The 19184-nt window shown below is 43.7% G+C and overlaps 1 protein-coding gene across 1 annotated transcript; it reads left to right on the forward strand.

Annotated features, from left to right (window-relative positions):
* Nucleotides 1–407: 407 nt before the first annotated feature.
* Nucleotides 408–18843, forward strand: layna (layilin a). The gene is made up of 9 exons (XM_036968082.1): nt 408–990; nt 5860–5880; nt 6013–6310; nt 6779–6936; nt 7609–7647; nt 10145–10213; nt 10301–10397; nt 10834–10991; nt 15877–18843. The coding sequence occupies exons 1-9, from the start codon at nt 894–896 to the stop codon at nt 16446–16448; spliced, it is 1509 nt and encodes a 502-aa protein (XP_036823977.1). The 5' UTR covers nt 408–893; the 3' UTR covers nt 16449–18843.
* The last annotated feature ends 341 nt before the right edge of the window (nt 18844–19184 follow it).

A 19184-nucleotide genomic window follows, 5' to 3' on the forward strand; every position in this document is an offset into this window, starting at 1 on the left:
TTCAGTTTGAAGTGATCGTGTTAGCTGTGTTGTTGGCTAGCTCCTCTGAACAACAGTGTCCTGATGAGAGAGAACATTTTCTACGCCGGACGAAATCGTGCATCATTAGCTCATTGCTATGGATGTATCCAAATAAATGTCACTAGAAAACAGCTTAAACAAATGCAGCTGCTGTTGTTATTCTGTCTGTTTGACCTGACTGTGAGTTAGCCGTAGTTGGCTAGCTAGCAAGCAAGGGATAAGAATGTTGCCAGCCAGTATGGCAATAGAACATTTAGAACGAACTACTGGGTGGCGTTTCAACATATCCTCCAAACACCGGCTTCTCGGGTATTATCACATAAGTATCATTAACGTTCCAACTGAATGTTTGTCACCAATAGCTTAATTGTTTACATGTTCAGTGCTAATAATGTCATAACTTTACCAGCATATTACATCAGATGCTCGTTTGGTCCAAATGATCGGTGACAAAAAAATCTCCTCCTCGTTAGTTGTCGAGTCATCCCAGTCTGCTGACAGACGATACCAGTTACGCTACTGTCTGTAGTCTGTCAGTAGTGTCTGTCTGTAGTGTGCCTGTAGTCTAGTCAGCGTTTAGAACCAACAGCACTCTGCTGATTAGATCACTCCTTCTTCTCCTCCCCCGACGTTCAAGATCAATAACTAACGTCCTCCTTCTCCTCCTCCTCCTCATCATCATCATTAAAACTGCTCTTAAAAGATTACATCCACATACACTCTCTCTCTCTACTAGTGGTTCAGTGTGTGTAGGGAGAGTCTCTCTGTAGTAAGCCTGGTCTCTATTATCTTGAGTAGATAGTAGCCTGTACTGTAGTGCGTTGTTAAAGCCTGTATATCTGACTTCGGGGCTTCAGTTGGTCAGTTCTCTGATGGAAGGAGAGGTGAAGAAGAGAAGGAGGAAGGACCAGATGGTGAATCTGATTGTTGTGTCTTTGCTCCAGTCTGCTGCGGCCAGCCTTATCACCGGTGAGTGACACACACACACACCAAATTAAATTGTATTTGTCACATGTGCTGTACACAACTAGTATAGACTTTATCGTGAAATGCTTGCTGACGCGATGCAGAGTTTAAAAATAACATTTTTTTTTTAAATTAAATAGTAACACGAGGAATAAAATAAAAGATTGGATTTAAATACAGGAAGTATCAGATCAATGTGGAGCTACATACAGGGAGTACCAGTACCTGATCAATGTGGAGCTACATACAGGGAGTACCAGATCAATGAGGAGTTATATACAGGGAGTACCAGTACCAGATCAATGTGGAGCTATATACAGGAAGTACCAGTACCAGATCAATGTGGAGCTATATACAGGAAGTACCAGTACCAGATCAATGTGGAGCTATATACAGGAAGTACCAGTACCAGATCAATGTGGAGCTATATACAGGGAGTACCAGTGCCAGAACAATGTGGAGCTATATACAGGGACTACCAGTACCAGATCAATGTGGAGCTATATACAGGAAGTACCAGTACCAGATCAATGTGGAGCTATATACAGGAAGTACCAGTACCAGATCAATGTGGAGCTATATACAGGAAGTACCAGATCAATGTGGAGCTATATACTGGGAGTACCAGATCAATGTGGAGCTATATACAGGGAGTACCAGATCAATGTGGAGCTATATACAGGGAATACCAGATCAATGTGGAGCTATATCCAGGGAGTACCAGTACCAGATCAATGTGGAGCTATATCCAGGGAGTACCAGATCAATGTGGAGCTATATACAGGGAGTACCAGTACCAGATCAATGTGGAGATATATACAGGAAGTACCAGATCAATGTGAAGCTATATAGAGGAAGTACCAGATCAATGTGGAGTTATATACAGGAAGTACCAGTACCAGAACAATGTGGAGCTATATAGAGGGAGTACCAATACCAGATCAACGTGGAGCTATATACAGGGAGTACCAGATCAATGTGGAGCTATATATTGGGAGTACCAGATCAATGTGGAGTTATATAGAGAACGTACCAGATCAATGTGGAGCTATATACAGGGAGTACCAGTACCAGAACAATGTGGAGCTATATACAGGGAGTACCAGTATCAGATCAATGTGGAGTTATATACAGGGAGTAGCAGTACCAGATCAATGTGGAGCTATATACAGAGAGTACCAGTACCAGATCAATGTGGAGCTATATACAGGGAGTACCAGATCAATGTTGAGCTATATACAGGAAGTACCAGATCAATGTGGAGCTATGTACAGGGAGTACAAGTACCAAATCAATGTGGAGCTATATACAGGGAGTACCAGATCAATGTGGAGCTATATATAGGGAGTACCAGATCAATGTGGAGCTATATACAGGAAGTACCAGATCAATGTGGAGCTATATACAGGGAGTACCAGATCAATGTGGAGCTATATACAGGGAGTACCAGATCAATTTGGAGCTATATACAGGGAGTACCAGATCAATGTGGAGCTATATACAGGGAGTACCAGGTCCAGATCAATGTGGAGTTATATACAGGGAGTACCAGATCAATGTGGAGCTATATACAGAGAGTAGCAGTACCAGATCATTGTGGAGCTATATACAGGAAGTACCAGATCAATGTGGAGCTCTATACAGGGAGTACCAGTACCAGATCAATGTGGAGCTATATACAGGGAGTACCAGATCAATGTGGAGCTATATACAGGGAGTACCAGTACCAGATCAATGTGGAGATATATACAGGAAGTACCAGATCAATGTGGAGATATATACAGGAAGTACCAGATCAATGTGGAGCTATATACAGGGAGTACCAGATCAATGTGGAGCTATATACAGGGAGTACCAGATCAATGTGGAGCTATATACAGGGAGTACCAGATCAATTTGGAGCTATTTACAGGGAGTATCAGTACCAGATCAATGTGGAGCTATATACAGTAAGTACCTGTACCAGATCAATGTGGAGCTATATACAGGGAGTAGCAGTACCAGATCAATGTGGAGCTATATACAGGGAATACCATATAAATGCAGAGCTATATCCAGGGAGAACCAGATCAATGTGGAGCTATATACAGGAAGTACCAGATCAATGTGGAGCTGTATACAGGGAGTACCAGTACCAGATCAATGTGGAGCTGTATACAGGAAGTACCAGATCAATGTGGAGCTATATACAGGGAGTAGCAGTACCAGATCAATGTGGAGCTATATACAGGGAGTACCAGGTCCAGATCAATGTGGAGTTATATACAGGGAGTAGCAGTACCAGATCAATGTGGAACTATATACAGGGAGTACAAGATCAATGTGGGGCTGTATACAGGGAGTACCAGGTCCAGATCAATGTGGAGTTATATACAGGGAGTACCAGATCAATGTGGAGCTATATACAGGGAGTAGCAGTACCAGATCAATGTGGAGCTGTTTACAGGGAGTACCAGATCAATGTGGAGCTATATACAGGAGGTACCAGATCAATGTGGAGCTATATACAGGAGGTACCAGATCAATGTGGAGCTATATACAGGGAATACCATATAAATGCAGAGCTATATCCAGGGAGAACCAGATCAATGTGGAGCTATATACAGGAAGTACCAGATCAATGTGGAGCTGTATACAGGGAGTACCAGTACCAGATCAATGTGGAGCTGTATACAGGAAGTACCAGATCAATGTGGAGCTATATACAGGGAGTAGCAGTACCAGATCAATGTGGAGCTATATACAGGGAGTACCAGGTCCAGATCAATGTGGAGTTATATACAGGGAGTAGCAGTACCAGATCAATGTGGAACTATATACAGGGAGTACAAGATCAATGTGGGGCTGTATACAGGGAGTACCAGGTCCAGATCAATGTGGAGTTATATACAGGGAGTACCAGATCAATGTGGAGCTATATACAGGGAGTAGCAGTACCAGATCAATGTGGAGCTGTTTACAGGGAGTACCAGATCAATGTGGAGCTATATACAGGAGGTACCAGATCAATGTGGAGCTATATACAGGGAGTACCGGATCAATGTGGAGCTATATACAGGAGGTAGCAGATCAATGTGGAGCTATTTACAGGGAGTATCAGTACCAGATCAATGTGGAGCTATATACAGGAAGTACCAGTACCAGATCAATGTGGAGCTATATACAGGGAATACCAGATAAATGCAGAGCTATATCCAGGGAGAACCAGATCAATGTGGAGCTATATACAGGGAATACCAGATAAATGCAGAGCTATATCCAGGGAGAACCAGATCAATGTGGAGCTATATACAGGAAGTACCAGATCAATGTGGAGCTATATACTGGGAGTACCAGATCAATGTGGAGCTATATACAGGGAGTACCAGATCAATGTAGAGCTATATACAGGGAGTACAAGATCAATGTGGGGCTGTATACAGGGAGTACCAGTACCAGATCAATGTGGAGCTGTTTACAGGGAGTACCAGATCAATGTGGAGCTATATACAGGAGGTTCCAGATCAGTGTTGCACTGTGTTCAGGGATTACACATACCAGATTAATGTGGAGCTATATACAGGGAGTATCAGTACCAGATAAATGTGGAGCTATATACAGGGAATACCAGTACCAGATCAATGTGGAGTTACAGTGTTTGGTTCTCTGTCATCAGATACAGACAGTGGTTGGTTCTCTGTCATCAGATATAAACAGTGGTTGGTTCTCTATCATCAGATATAGACAGTGGTTGGTTCTCTATCCTCAGATACAGACAGTGGTTGGTTCTCTATCCTCAGATATAGACAGTGGTTGGTTCTCTATCATCAGATACAGACAGTGGTTGGTTCTCTATCATCTCTGTTCCTCAAATACAGACAGTGGTTGGTTCTCTATCATCTCTGTTCCTCAGATACAGACTGTGTTTGGTTCTCTATTATCTCTGTTCCTCAGATACAGACAGTGGTTGGTTCTCTATCATCAGATACAGACAGTGGTTGGTTCTCTATCCTCAGATACAGACTGTGTTTGGTTCTCTATTATCTCTGTTCTTCAGATACAGACAATGGTTAGTTCTCTCTTAGGCTTGGGAGGTATACCATACATACCGGGGTATTTGGAAAAATCTATTTAGAAAACAATTAGAATATTTGTTGCTACTTTTTAAGTGTTGGGCAGCATGCGCTAGGTGATCTAATTACAGTATGGAATTCGTAATTAAATGTTTGCCAGCTAGATATCTTGCAGCTATTAAGATAACTGTCTAAAATGTGCTAAATGTTCTGCAGTTGTGGATTTGGTTTGCTATTTTACAGTGTCGTAACTATTTAGCTATCTAGCTAAGTGGTTAGCGTCTTCCAAAATCAAGCATTCGCTTGGTAACAGCAGAGAATCCCCTGGGTCAAGAGCCTTGATGGCTAAAATTAGTTATGTGTGTGCCGCAAAATGTGAGTAGCATTTTTGAGTTAATTGTATACTTGTATAGTTTAGGTCAGACACTATAAAATACATTCTCTATGGGATTGTACATGTACTTGTTAGCATTGCTAAACCTTTTGGATTACAGATTATCAATGGGGTTGAAAACAGCGCCCCCTTGTGTTCAGTGCCGGTAGTACTGAATATCCCGGTATGGCACAAAGTCGGTATGAAGGTATGACAATCTGGATACCGCCCTAGCCTAATCTCTCTCATCTACATCAGAATGTTGTTGATGTTATTATATTGGAAGGCTGTGTAAGTGATGTCACTGTAGAGGGGGTTTCATTTAACACAGAAATATAACATACAATAACATGACATTAACTGGCCCCTCTCTCTCTCTCTCTGTCTGTCTGTCTGTCTGTCTGTCTGTCTGTCTGTCTGTCTGTCTGTCTGTCTGTCCCTCCATAGCGGAGTTGTTTGAAGTCAGAGGTGAGGTGCAGGGTTGTTTATTAACCAGTATGAATAAAAAATGTCTGTCCCAATTTAGCTAGTTATTATTAGTGTAAATTTCCCCATCGATGTACGTAGCAATAGTAACCGTGTGTGTCTGTGCGTGTGTAGGCCAGCGTGTGTGTAGGGTGGATCGGGGCCGGCCCTGCTATAAACTGGCATATTTTTCTGACCCTGGACGGCGGCTCAGCTTCCTGGAGGCAAAGCTAGCGTGTCGCCGTGACGGAGGGGAGCTGCTGAGCGTTGAGTCACCGGCCGAGCAGCGAATCATAGAGCAGCTTGTCACTGAGCTCCGTCCCTCCGACGGAGACTTCTGGATTGGCCTACGTCGTAACCATGGTGACACGGAAAACGTTGACGACTGTCCCTCACAGTACTACTGGACCGACGGGAGCCTCGCCTCCTTCAGGTGGGTCTGCTCTAAGCCCCGCCTCCATCAGGTGGGTCTGTTCTAAGCCCCGCCTCCATCAGGTGGGTCTGCTCTAAGCCACACCTCCTTCAGGTGGGTCTACTTTAAGCCCAGCCTCCTTCAGTAGGGTTTGCTTTAAGCCACGCCTCCTTCAGGTGGGTCTGCTTTAAGCCACGCCTCCACCAGGTGGGTCTGCTCTAAGCCACACCTCCTTCAGGTTGGTCTACTTTAAGCCCAGCCTCCTTCAAATGGGTTTGCGTTAAGCCACGCCTCCTTCAGTTGGGTCTGCTCTAAGCCCCGCCTCCTTCAGCTAGGTCTGCTTTAAGCCACACCTTCATTGGCTGGGTCTGCTTTAAGCCACGCCTCCTTCTGCTTACATGGAATAGTTCATATAATAATAGACAGCGGTGTGTAACTTTACATATGTGTGTTGCTGTGTGTGTTTGTTCCTGCATGCGTGTGTGTTAGGAACTGGCACTGGGACGAGCCGTCCTGTGGTTACGAGGTGTGTGTGGTGATGTACCACCAACCGTCCGCCCCGCCCGGCCTCGGAGGACTCTACATGTTCCATTGGAACGATGACAACTGTGACACCAAGAACAATTTCATCTGCAAGTACACTGCAGGTACACACACACAAACACACACACACACACACACACATACACACACACACACACACACACACACACACACACACACACACACACACACACACACACACACAGACACACACACACACACACACACACACAGATGATAGTACACAGCAGATACCCCTCAGAGCCTGGTTCCTCTGGTCTACCCAGTACAGCCAGTGGAGGACTGGTCACCCCTCAGAGCCTGGTTCCTCTCTACCCAGTACAGCCAGTAGAGGACTGGTCACCCCTCAGAGCCTGGTTCCGCTCTACCCAGTACAACCAGTAGAGGACTGGCCACCCCTCAGAGCCTGGTTCCTCTGGTCTACCCAGTACAGTCAGTAGAGGACTGGTCACCCCTCAGAGCCTGGTTCCTCTGGTCTACCCAGTACAGTCAGTAGAGGACTGGTCACCCCTCAGAGCCTGGTTCCTCTGGTCTACCCAGTACAGCCAGTAGATGACTGGCCACCCCTCAGAGCCTCAGTCCTCTCTTGGTTGCTTCCTAGGTTCCTTCCTTTCTAGGGAGTTTTTCCTAGCCACAGTGCTTCTACATCTGCACTGATTGCTGTTTGGAGTTTTAGGTTGGGTTGTTGTGACATCTTTGTTACATCTGCTCATGTTAAAAGGGTTTTATAACTGATTGATTGTGTTGTGTTCCAGAGAAGGCTCCTGAACCCTCCCCCAACACTGCACACCCAGGTAACAACGCTACTTAAAGTGTCTGAATATTCATGGTATTAATGAGGTCTGAATATTAATAGGTACACTACATGACCAAAAGTATGTGGACATCTTCTCGTTGAACATCTCATTCCAACATCATGGGCATTAATATGGAGTTGGTCCCCCCTTTACTGCTATAACAGCCTCCACTCTTCTGGGAAGTCATTAATATGGAGTTGGTCCCCCTTTGCTGCTGTAACAACCTCCACTCTTCTGGGAAGTCATTAATATGGAGTTGGTCCCCCTTTGCTGCTATAACAGCCTCCACTCTTCAGGGAAGGTTTTTCACTAGATGCTGGAACATTGCTGCTATAACAGCCTCCACTCTTCAGGGAAGGCTTTCCACTAGATGTAGGAACATTGCTGCTATAACAGCCTCCACTCTTCTGGGAAGGCTTTCCATTAGATGTTGGAACATTGCTGCTATAACAGCCTCCACTTTTCTGGGAAGGCTTTCCACTAGATGTATAGATAGATTTAACTAAATTACTATGTATTGTTGAAGTCGGAAACTTTACATACACTTAGGTTAGAGTCATAACTCATTTTTTCAATCACTCCACAAATTTCATGTTAACAAACTATAGTTTTGGCAAGTTGGTTAGGACATCTACTTTGTGCATGACACAAGTAATTTTTCCAGCAATTGTTTACAGACAGATTATTTCCCTTATAATTCACTGTATCACAATGGTCAGAAGTTTACAAGTTTACATAAACTAAGTTGACTGTGCCTTTAAACAGCTTGGAAAATTCCAGAAAATGATGTCATGGCTTTAGAAGCTTCTGATAGGCTACTTGCCATCATTTGAGTAAATTAGGTGTGTACCTGTTTGGAGGTTTACCTGTGGATGTATTTCAAGGCCTATCTTAAAACTCAGTGTCTCTTTGCTTGACATCATGGGAAAATCAAAAGAATTCAGCCAAGACCTCAGATTTTTTTTTAAGACCTCCACAAGTCTGGTTCATCCTTGGGAGCAATTTCCAAACGCCTGAAGATACCAAGTTCATCTGTACAAACAATAGTATGCACGTATAAATGTCATGGGATCATGCAGCCGTCATACCACTCAGGAAGGAGATGCGTTCTGTCTTGTAGAGATGAACGTACTTTGATGTGAAAAGTGCAAATGTCCTCTGGTCTGATGAAACAAAAATGCAACTGTTTGGTCATAATGACCATCGTTATGTTTGGAGGAAAAAGGGTGAGGCTTGCAAGCCGAAGAACACCATCCCAACTGTGAAGCACGGGGGTGGCAGCATCATGTTGTGGGGGTGCTTTGCTGCAGGAGGGACTGGTGCACTTCACAAAATAGATGGCATTGTGAGTTAGGAAAATCTCAAGACGTCAGTCAGGAAGTTAAAGCTTGGTCACTAATGGGTCTTCCAAATGGACAATGACCCCAAGAATTCTTCCAAAGTTGTCGCAAAATGGCTTAAGGACAACAAAGTCAAGGTTTTGGAGAGGCCGTCACAAAGCCCTGACCTATACCAGCTCTGTCAGGAGGAATGGGCCAAAATTCACCCAAATTATTGTGGGAAGCTTGTGGAAGGCTACCAGAAAAACTTGACCCAAGTTAAACAATTTAAAGGCAATGTTACCAAATACTAATTAAGTGTATGTAAACTTCTGACCCACTGGGAATGTGATGAAAGAAATAAAAGCTGAAATAAATAATTCTCTCTACTATATTTCACTTTCTTGAAACTTGGCACCCTGTGTTTTGGGTAGTCACTTTTACTGTCCGCGCCCTGTGTTGTTGGGCTTGTCATTTACTGTCCCCGCCCTGTGTTGTTGGGCTTGTCTTTTACTGTCCGCGCCCTGTCGGGCTTGTCATTTACTGTCCGCGCCCTGTGTTGTTGGGCTTGTCATTTACTGTCCGCGCCCTGTGTTGTTGGGCTTGTCATTTACTGTCCGCGCCCTGTGTTGTTGGGCTTGTCATTTACTGTCCGCGCCCTGTGTTGTTGGGCTTGTCATTTACTGTCCGCGCCCTGTGTTGTTGGGCTTGTCATTTACTGTCCGCGCCCTGTGTTGTTGGGCTTGTCTTTTACTGTCCCCGCCCTGTGTTGTTGGGCTTGTCATTTACTGTCCGCGCCCTGTGTTGTTGGGCTTGTCATTTACTGTCCGCACCCTGTGTTGTTGGGCTTGTCATTTACTGTCCGCGCCCTGTGTTGTTGGGCTTGTCATTTTTTGTGCCATATTAAAAGAGCACTTTTTCCCAGTGGAACTCTCTGCGCCTGATTCCTTCCTCACCCACCTAGTCCCGCGTGACAGATATAACTAAATGACTATGAGTATAGATAGATATAACTAAATGACTATGAGTATAGATAGATATAACTAAATGACTATGAGTATAGATAGATATAACTAAATTACTATGAGTATAGATAGATATAACTAAATGACTATGTATAGATGAGAATCGATAGATATAACTAAATGAATGAACATTAATGTTCCTGTCTACAGAGGTTCCTCCCTTGTCTCTGTCACCCCTGACCACGACCTTTGACACTGAAGAGAAGAGACAGACCCCAGGTACCCTGACCTCTAACCTATTACCCTGACCTCTTACCGTGTGTGTGTTTTTTGTGCATGTCTCTGAACTGTGTGTGTCTGTTTCAGCTCTGAACATTGTTTACATAGTCCTGCCCATCATCCCGTTGTTGATGGTGTTACTAATAGCAACTGCGGTCTTCTGCTTCACGCTGCTGGCTCGACGGTGAGGAGCAAGTACTAACTAGCATGAGATAGACTGGTAGTATGGATAGCATTCATACTATCAGATTGAGAATAATGCATTGACTGATTTAGTGACTGTCAATATATCTATTCCAGAAGCTCACTGTCTCTGTGTGTAGAAGGAAGCTCACTGTCTCTGTGTGTAGGAGGAAGTTCACTGTCTCTGTGTGTAGGAGGAAGCTCATTGTCTCTGTGTGTAGGAGGAAGCTCATTGTCTCTGTGTGTAGGAGGAAGCTCATTGTCTCTGTGTGTAGGCGGAAGCTCACTGTCTCTGTGTGTAGGAGGAAGCTCATTGTCTCTGTGTGTAGGAGGAAGCTCACTGTCTCTGTGTGTAGGAGGAAGCTCACTGTCTCTGTGTGTAGGAGGAAGCTCATTGTCTCTGTGTGTAGGAGGAAGCTCACTGTCTCTGTGTGTAGGAGGAAGCGGCGTGAGCAGCAGACAGAGGTGTGTCCTAGCGACCCAGGGTCCTGTCCAAACCCCGCCCAGCCGCCTGACGTCTACAACGTGATTCGCTCCCAGCAGGAGGCCGACCTGGCTGGAACACGCCCCCACACCAAGAACACTTCCTTCTTAGGTAAACATATGTTTTATTGTCACTGGTGCAGTGTAATGTGGTGTTGTCCAGGGTCAGTGTAATGTGGTGTTGTACAGGGTCAACCGTAGATGTACTGGAGAAAATGAAGGGGTTAAGTGCCTTACTCAAGGCCACAGACAGATGTTTTATTATTATTGGAAACGGTTTCTGATTCGACAATACATTTTCCAAAATCTGTTTTTGTTTTGTCATTATGAGGTATTGTGTGTAGATTGATCAGGGGGAAAAAAACAATTTAATCTATTTTAAAATAAGGCTGTAACTCAACAAAATGTGGAAAAAATCAAGGGGTCTGAATACTTTACAAATGCACTGTATAGTCCAACTGTGCATTTCTATTCTGTTTCTACAGATTGTAAATTTAAGATAATCATTTTTGCTAAGAGTTTTATTATATTATTGATTGACTATGATTTTTTTTATCACCTTGCAGTGCTATTTGCAGAGTCAGCCATTCCTGAACCTTTTACCAAAAGAAAGGTACATATGGACAGTGTTGCGAACTGGCTCGTAGCCCATAACAAAGAGGGAGACAATGCAGAGATAAAGAAATAACAAAAATATATTTATTAAACAAAGTAACCTATATCCAAGTAACAATGGTGTGTGTAGTCAGTAGTCAGTAGTGTAAATGAGTGGACGCATGTATAGATGGTGATTAATGAGGGGTGTTGAGATGTGCCAAAACAAATCATAACAAATGAACACAAAGAAGCCCCAAAATGCAATACCAAAAACCGCCCATCGACATCCTATTAAGGAAAACAAGAGCAGAGAGAAAGAATTCGGCAGACAGAGTAGGAGGGTCGTCGCAACAGTACCAAAACATATGATCTAATGATTCTGTCTCTTTGCAGCAAAATCTGGGGAGTTGGGATGGTTTAATCCCCCATAAATACAGTGGGGCAAAAAGTATTTAGTCAGCCACCAATTGTGCAAGTTCTCCCACTTAAAAAGATGAGAGAGGCCTGTAATTTTAATCATAGGTACCCTTCAACTATGACAGACAAAATTAGAAAAGAAATCCAGAAAATCACATTGTAGGATTTTTAATTTATTTATTTGCAAATTATGCTTATTTAAGATTGTGAGGAAAGCACTTTTAAAGAATAACCAAGCATCCTCTACTGACGAGATGAGGTCAATTTCCTTCCAGGATACCCCGGCCAGGTCGATTAGAAAGACCTGCTCGCTGAAGTGTTTTAGGGAGCGTTTGACAGTGATGAGGGGTGGTTGTTTGACCGCAGACCCATTACGGATGCAGGCAATGAGGCAGTGATCGCTGAGATCTTGGTTGAAAACAGCAGAGGTGTATTTGGAGGGCAAGTTGGTTAGGATGATATCTATCTATCTATAGATAGATAGACCCGTTTAATTTTGTCTGGCTTGCCGTTCCAAATAAAATGGAATCTTTTTTGATCATCTAATTTTAAAAACAAGTCGCTAGGTGTAGGCAAGCCCATAAGCAAATAGGTAAACTAGGATATGACTAAAGAGTTAATCAGGGTAAACTGGGATATGACTAAAGAGTGATTTTTCCACAGATAGACAGGTACCTTTCCTTTCCATGGTAGCAAAAATGGATAAGATCTTGCTAACTAGATCCTCTATGAGGCTGTGGAGGGATTCACATGTAGAGTTAAGAGAAAACATGAATCATCAGCGTACAATGACACCTTTGTTTTTAAGCACTGGAATTCTAGGCCCTTGATATTATTGTTGGATCTGATTTGGGCTCCCGAGTGGCGCAGCGGTCTAAGGCACTGCATCTCAGTGCTAGAGGCATCACTACAGACCCTGGTTTGATTCCAAACCAACCGGCAGTGATTGGGGGTCCTATAGGGCGGCACACAATTGGCCCAGCATCATCTGGGTTAGGGTTTGGCCGGGGTAGGCTGTCATTGTAAATAATAATTTCTTCTTAACTGACTTGCCTAGTTAAATGCAGGTTAAATAAAAAATAATAATAGCTAACATTTCGATGACCAGAAATAAATAGTGGACAACCTTGTTTTACTCCTCTTGACAGTTTAATTCTTTCTGAGAAGTAGCCTATATTGAACATTTTACGCCTGGTGTTACTATACATAACTTTAACCCATTCTCCAAAATGGGATTTTATAATAATGAATGATAAAACATTGTAGAATATACTAATGACAGTCAATACGTCTTCCTGACTGTAGACTGCTGCAGTATGTCTTCCTGACTGTAGACTGCTGCAGTACGTCTTCCTGACTGTAGACTGCTGCAGTATGTCTTCCTGACTGTAGACTTCTGCAGTACGTCTTCCTGACTGTAGACTGCTGCAGTACGTCTTCCTGACTGTAGACTGCTGCAGTATGTCTTCCTGACTGTAGACTGCTGCAGTACGTCTTCCTGACTGTAGACTGCTGCAGTACGTCTTCCTGACTGTAGACTGCTGCAGTACGTCTTCCTGACTGTAGACTGCTGCAGTACGTCTTCCTGACTGTAGACTGCTGCAGTACGTCTTCCTGACTGTAGACTGCTGCAGTATGTCTTCCTGACTGTAGACTGCTGCAGTATGTCTTCCTGACTGTAGACTGCTGCAGTATGTCTTCCTGACTGTAGACTGCTGCAGTATGTCTTCCTGACTGTAGACTGCTGCAGTATGTCTTCCTGACTGTAGACTGCTGCAGTACGTCTTCCTGACTGTAGACTTCTGCAGTACTGCAGGATGGTAACGAGAGACTATTTCTAATGTACACTGTGGATCATCCTTGTACTAAAGACTCAGCAGAGTAACATCGGCAGAGTAACCTCGGCAGAGTAACCTCGGCAGAGTAACACCTCGGCAGAGTAACCTCGGCAGAGTAACCTCGGCAGAGTAACCTCAGCAGAGGCCAAATGGTGCACTGGCCCCTTAAGAACTGCTTGTGCCCCTGGTAGTTAAAATGTCTGTCTGGAAAGGCTGGCAGAAACTACCTTTTCACCTGTTGTTAGGTTCTGCAGCAACATTCATACTTTTCTTTACGTTGTGTGTGTGTCCAATAACATGAGGTAAGAAACATGCACTGTTTTACCTGATGGAGGCAATTGGTTTGAATTCAGTCACATGTAAACTTCTAAGTTTGGGGTCACTTAGAAATATCCTTGTTTCTGAAAGAAAAGCACATTTTCTGTCCATTAAAATAACATTAAATTGATAAGAAATACAGTGTAGACATTTTTAATGTTGTAAATTACTATTGTAGCTGGAAACTGTAGTTTTTTTTTAATGGAATATCTACATAGGCGTACACAGGCCCATTATCAGCAACCATCACTCCTGTGTTCCAATGGAACGTTGTGTTATCTAATATATAAAGTTTATCACTTTAAAAGGCTAATTAATCATTAGAAAACCATTTTGCAATTATGTTAGCACAGCTGGAAACTGTTGTCCTGATTAAAGAAGCAATAAACCTGGCCTTCTTTAGACTAGTATCTGGGGCGGCAGGTAGCCTAGTGGTTAGAGCGTTGGACTAGTAAACGAAAGGTTGTAAGATTGAATCAACGAGCTGACAAGGTAAACATTTAACCCACTGATCCTAGGCCTTCATTGAAAATAAGAATTTGTTCTTAACTGACCTAGTTAAATAAATAAAACAAATAAAAACAAATCTGGAGCATCAGCGTTTGTGGGTTCGATTACAGGCTCAAAATGTCCAGAAACAAAGACCTTTCTTCTATTCTTGTTCTGAGACATGAAGGCTATTCCAAGCGAGAAATTGCCAAGAAACTGAAGATCTCGTACTACGCTGTGTACTACTCCCTTCACAGAAGAGTGTAAACTGTCCCTAACCAGAATACAAAGAGGATTGGGAAGCCCCGGTGCACAACTGAGCAAGAGGACAAGTACATTAGAGTGTCTAGTTTGAGAAACAGACACCTCACAAGTCCTCAACTGGCAGCTGAATTAAATAGGAACCGCAAAACACCAGTCTCAACGTCAACAGTGAAGAGGCGACTCCGGGAGTTCCTCTGTCCAGTGTCTGTGTTCTTTTGCCCATCTTAATCTTTTCTTTTTATTGGCCAGTCTGAGATATGGCTTTTTCTTTGCAACTCTGCCTAGAAGGCCAGCATCCCGGAGTCGCCTCTTAACTGTTGACGTTGAGACTGGTGTTTTGCGGGTAAATATATTGGCCATTTCCAGTTACAATAGTCATTTACAACATGACCAATGTCTACACTCTATTTCTGATCAATTTGATGTTATTTTAATGGACCAAAACATTTATTTTCTTTCAAAACCAAGGACATTTCTAAGTGACTACAAACTTTCGAACGGTAGTGTTTGTAAATGTGATATTTTGTTAATTTTTTTATAAATTACCGGATGGCCTAACCTTCCTCCTAAACTTTGATTGTTGCTCTCATGACATGGTTACATATATTTGTTTCAATTGTTAAACTATTTTTCTATTTAATTCGATGCACTTTGAGATAATTATTGTATAATGAAAAGCGCTTTTGAAATGTAATAAATTGTTATTATTTTGCAAACTAGCAAACAGAACAACTCTGTAAAATGTGTCCTACCTCATCTGAAAACAGTGACGATAACAAAACACATAGCAACAACAGGCATATAGGGGAGGGGTCTTGAAATGTAACATCCAATCAACATGTAGCCAGCGGTCCATTCACACCAGTTTTGCTAAAACAAAATTCCCCAGACCTCAAAGGGAGGCGTGACAACAACATGGCTTCGTGAGACTAGCTTTCGACACACCCACTGGTGTTGCTCCTCCCACTTTCAGACAAACTCTTTGTATGCAGTTACCCATGACTCATTCAAAGGGGAAGGGAAACACTGATCCTGTTGTTTCTCCATAGTAACGGCCTGTGTTCTTTCTCCTAGGCTCCTCCCCCGACATGTCCCCTGGTGACTATGACAACCTGGGGGGTCTGCGAGACACGGAGAGTGGTTTCGTCACGCTGGCCAGCACAGAGAGCAACTTCCAGTTGACCTCTGAACTCTACGACCTTAGTCTGGGGCGACGCAAAGACGACTCAGACATTTACCACAACAGTCTGGGTCGCAACAGAGAGGTTTATAACAACAGTCTGGGTCGGCATGGTAACCGAGAGGTTTATAACAACAGTCTGGATCGTCATGGCAACGGAGAGACACACGATAACAGTCTGGGTTGTCACGGCAACGGAGGAACGTACAACAACAGACTGGGTCTTCATGGCCGTGTGGTGAAGAGCAGTGAGCTGTACAACACTAGTCACTATAGAGACAGTCTTTACCAAACCAGCCTGGACCGCTATGGTAACCCTGAACAGCACGAGAGAAGCCTGGGACGTCATGGGAACGATGCCAGTGTAGATTGCTATGGGAAGGAGGCCACTGTGGGTTACTATGGCAACGAGGGCAGTCTGGGTGGGAAGTGCTACAAAGAGTGGTTGGACAGTGACAGCAACTAACAACTACTGACAGTTACAGCTACTGACAGCTACTGACAGTGCCAACTACTGACAGTTACAGCTACTGACAGTTACTGACAGTGACAGCAACTGACAGCTACTGACAGTGACAGCTACTGACAGCTACTGACAGTGCCAACTACTGACAGTTACAGCTACTGACAGTTACTGACAGTGACAGCAACTGACAGCTACTGACAGTGACAGCTACTGACATATACTGACAGTGACAACTACTGACATATACTGACAGCTACTGACAGTTACATCTACTGACAGCTACTGACAGTGACAGCTACTGACAGTGACAGCTACTGTGACAGCTACTGACAGCTACGGACAGCTACTGACAGCTACTGACAGTTATATCTACTGACAGCTACTGACAGTGACAGCAACTGACAGCTACTGACAGTGACCGCTACTGACATATACTGACAGTGACAACTACTGACAGCTACTGACAGTGACAGCTACTGACAGCTACTGACAGTGAAACCTACTGACACTGACAGCTACTGACAGCTACTGAGAGTGATAGCTACTGTGACAGCTATTGACAGCTACTGACAGCTACTGACAGCTACTGACACTGACAGCTACTGACAGCTATTGACAGCTACTGACAGTGACAGCTACTGACAGCTACTGAGAGTGATAGCTACTGTGACAGTTACTGACAGCTACTGAGAGTGATAGCTACTGTGACAGCTACTGACAGTGACAGCTATTGACAGCTACTGACAGTGACAGCTACTGACATATACTGACAGTGACAACTACTGACAGCTACTGACAGTGACAGCTACTGACAGTGACAGCTACTGTGACAACTACTGACAGCTACGGACAGCTACTGACAGTGACAACTACTGACAGTTATATCTACTGACAGCTACTGACAGTGACAACTACTGGCAGTTATATCTACTGACAGCTACTGACAGCTACTGACAGTGACAGCTACTGACAGCTACTGAGAGTGATAGCTACTGTGACAGTTACTGACAGCTACTGAGTGTGATAGCTACTGTGACAGTTACTGACAGCTACTGACAGCTACTGAGAGTGATAGCTACTGTGACAGCTACAGACACTGACAGCTACTGAGAGTGACAGCTATTGACAGCTACTGACAGTGAAACCTACTGACACTGACAGCTACTGAGAGTGATAGCTACTGTGACAGCTACTGACAGTGACAGCTACTGACAGCTACTGACAGCTACTGACAGTGACAGCTACTGACAGTGACAGCTACTGACAGCTACTGACAGTGAAACCTACTGACACTGACAGCTACTGACAGCTACTGAGAGTGATAGCTACTGTGACAGCTATTGACAGCTACTGACAGCTACTGACACTGACAGCTACTGACAGCTATTGACAGCTACTGACAGTGACAGCTACTGACAGCTACTGAGAGTGATAGCTACTGTGACAGTTACTGACAGCTACTGAGAGTGATAGCTACTGTGACAGTTACTGACAGCTACTGAGAGTGATAGCTACTGTGACAGCTACTGACAGTGACAGCTATTGACAGCTACTGACAGTCTGTGTGTGTGCATGGCCCTGTTATGCTGCCCTCCCCTGAGGGGTCACTGTCAGGTCATGAACCTTGACCCCAGCTGTGCCTGAGACACCAAAGCCTGGTCCTGTCCTCCTCCTGTCTCGTCCTCCTCCTGTTCAGATCTTGTCCCATTCTTCCCTTGCTGCCTGACCATGACATGACAACAATAATTTAGGCGTGATAGGCCCGATTCAGAACACGCCCCTTGAATTCGCACTTCTCTGTAGTTGGTATACAGACTAACCTTGTGCAGGTGCATAATGAGCTTTGCACGCATGGCTCCCTTTCGCACGCTGAATACATTTAATACAACTGCTGAAATCCCTCCCACTTGCTGGCCAACAGATTTACTTGTGGAGTCATTCATTTACGTGTGGAGTCATTTCATTAAATAGGGTTTTCAGTACTTTTATCTAAAGCCATCCCTTTAAATTTGGTGTACCTTTTAATTCTCTACAGACTCTAATACATGGAGAGAACGGTTCAGAATATTAGGGATCACTGAAATACATGCATATTCATCTACTTTTCAGCAACAATTGGTAGATAAAAAATATACTCTGATCTTGTTTATTATTTAGAGATAGGAAAGTTTTTATATAATAATAAATATATTAACAGCGTTGGAGAGCCTTTATGCACGAAATATATGTGAATAAAAAATGCAATGGTTTGATTTTATCGTGAAAGTTGCCATAGGAGTAGCCTAGTGGTTAGAGTGTTGGACTAGTAACCGAAAGGTTGATGAATCTAATCCCTGAGCTGACAAGGTAAAACATCTGTCATTCTGCCCCTGAACAAGGCAGTTAACCCACTGTTCCCCTGAACAGGCAGTTAACCCACTGTTCCTAGGCCAGTTAACCCACTGTTCCTAGACCAGTTAACCCACTGTTCCCCTGAACAGGCAGTTAACCCACTGTTCCTAGACCAGTTAACCCACTGTTCCTAGGCCAGTTAACCCACTGTTCCCCTGAACAAGGCAGTTAACCCACTGTTCCTAGACCAGTTAACCCACTGTTCCCCCGTCATTGAAAATAAGAATTTGTTCTTAACTGACTTGCCTATAATAACATTTTTAAAGATTCAATTGTTGAATCCATAAAATATTGGAAGGTCACATACAATTTAATTGAGATTAGACTGGAATTATAGCAACCAGG

This window comes from Oncorhynchus mykiss, chromosome Y (assembly GCF_013265735.2).
Source record: "Oncorhynchus mykiss isolate Arlee chromosome Y, USDA_OmykA_1.1, whole genome shotgun sequence".
In the NCBI taxonomy this organism is placed as follows: domain Eukaryota; kingdom Metazoa; phylum Chordata; class Actinopteri; order Salmoniformes; family Salmonidae; genus Oncorhynchus; species Oncorhynchus mykiss.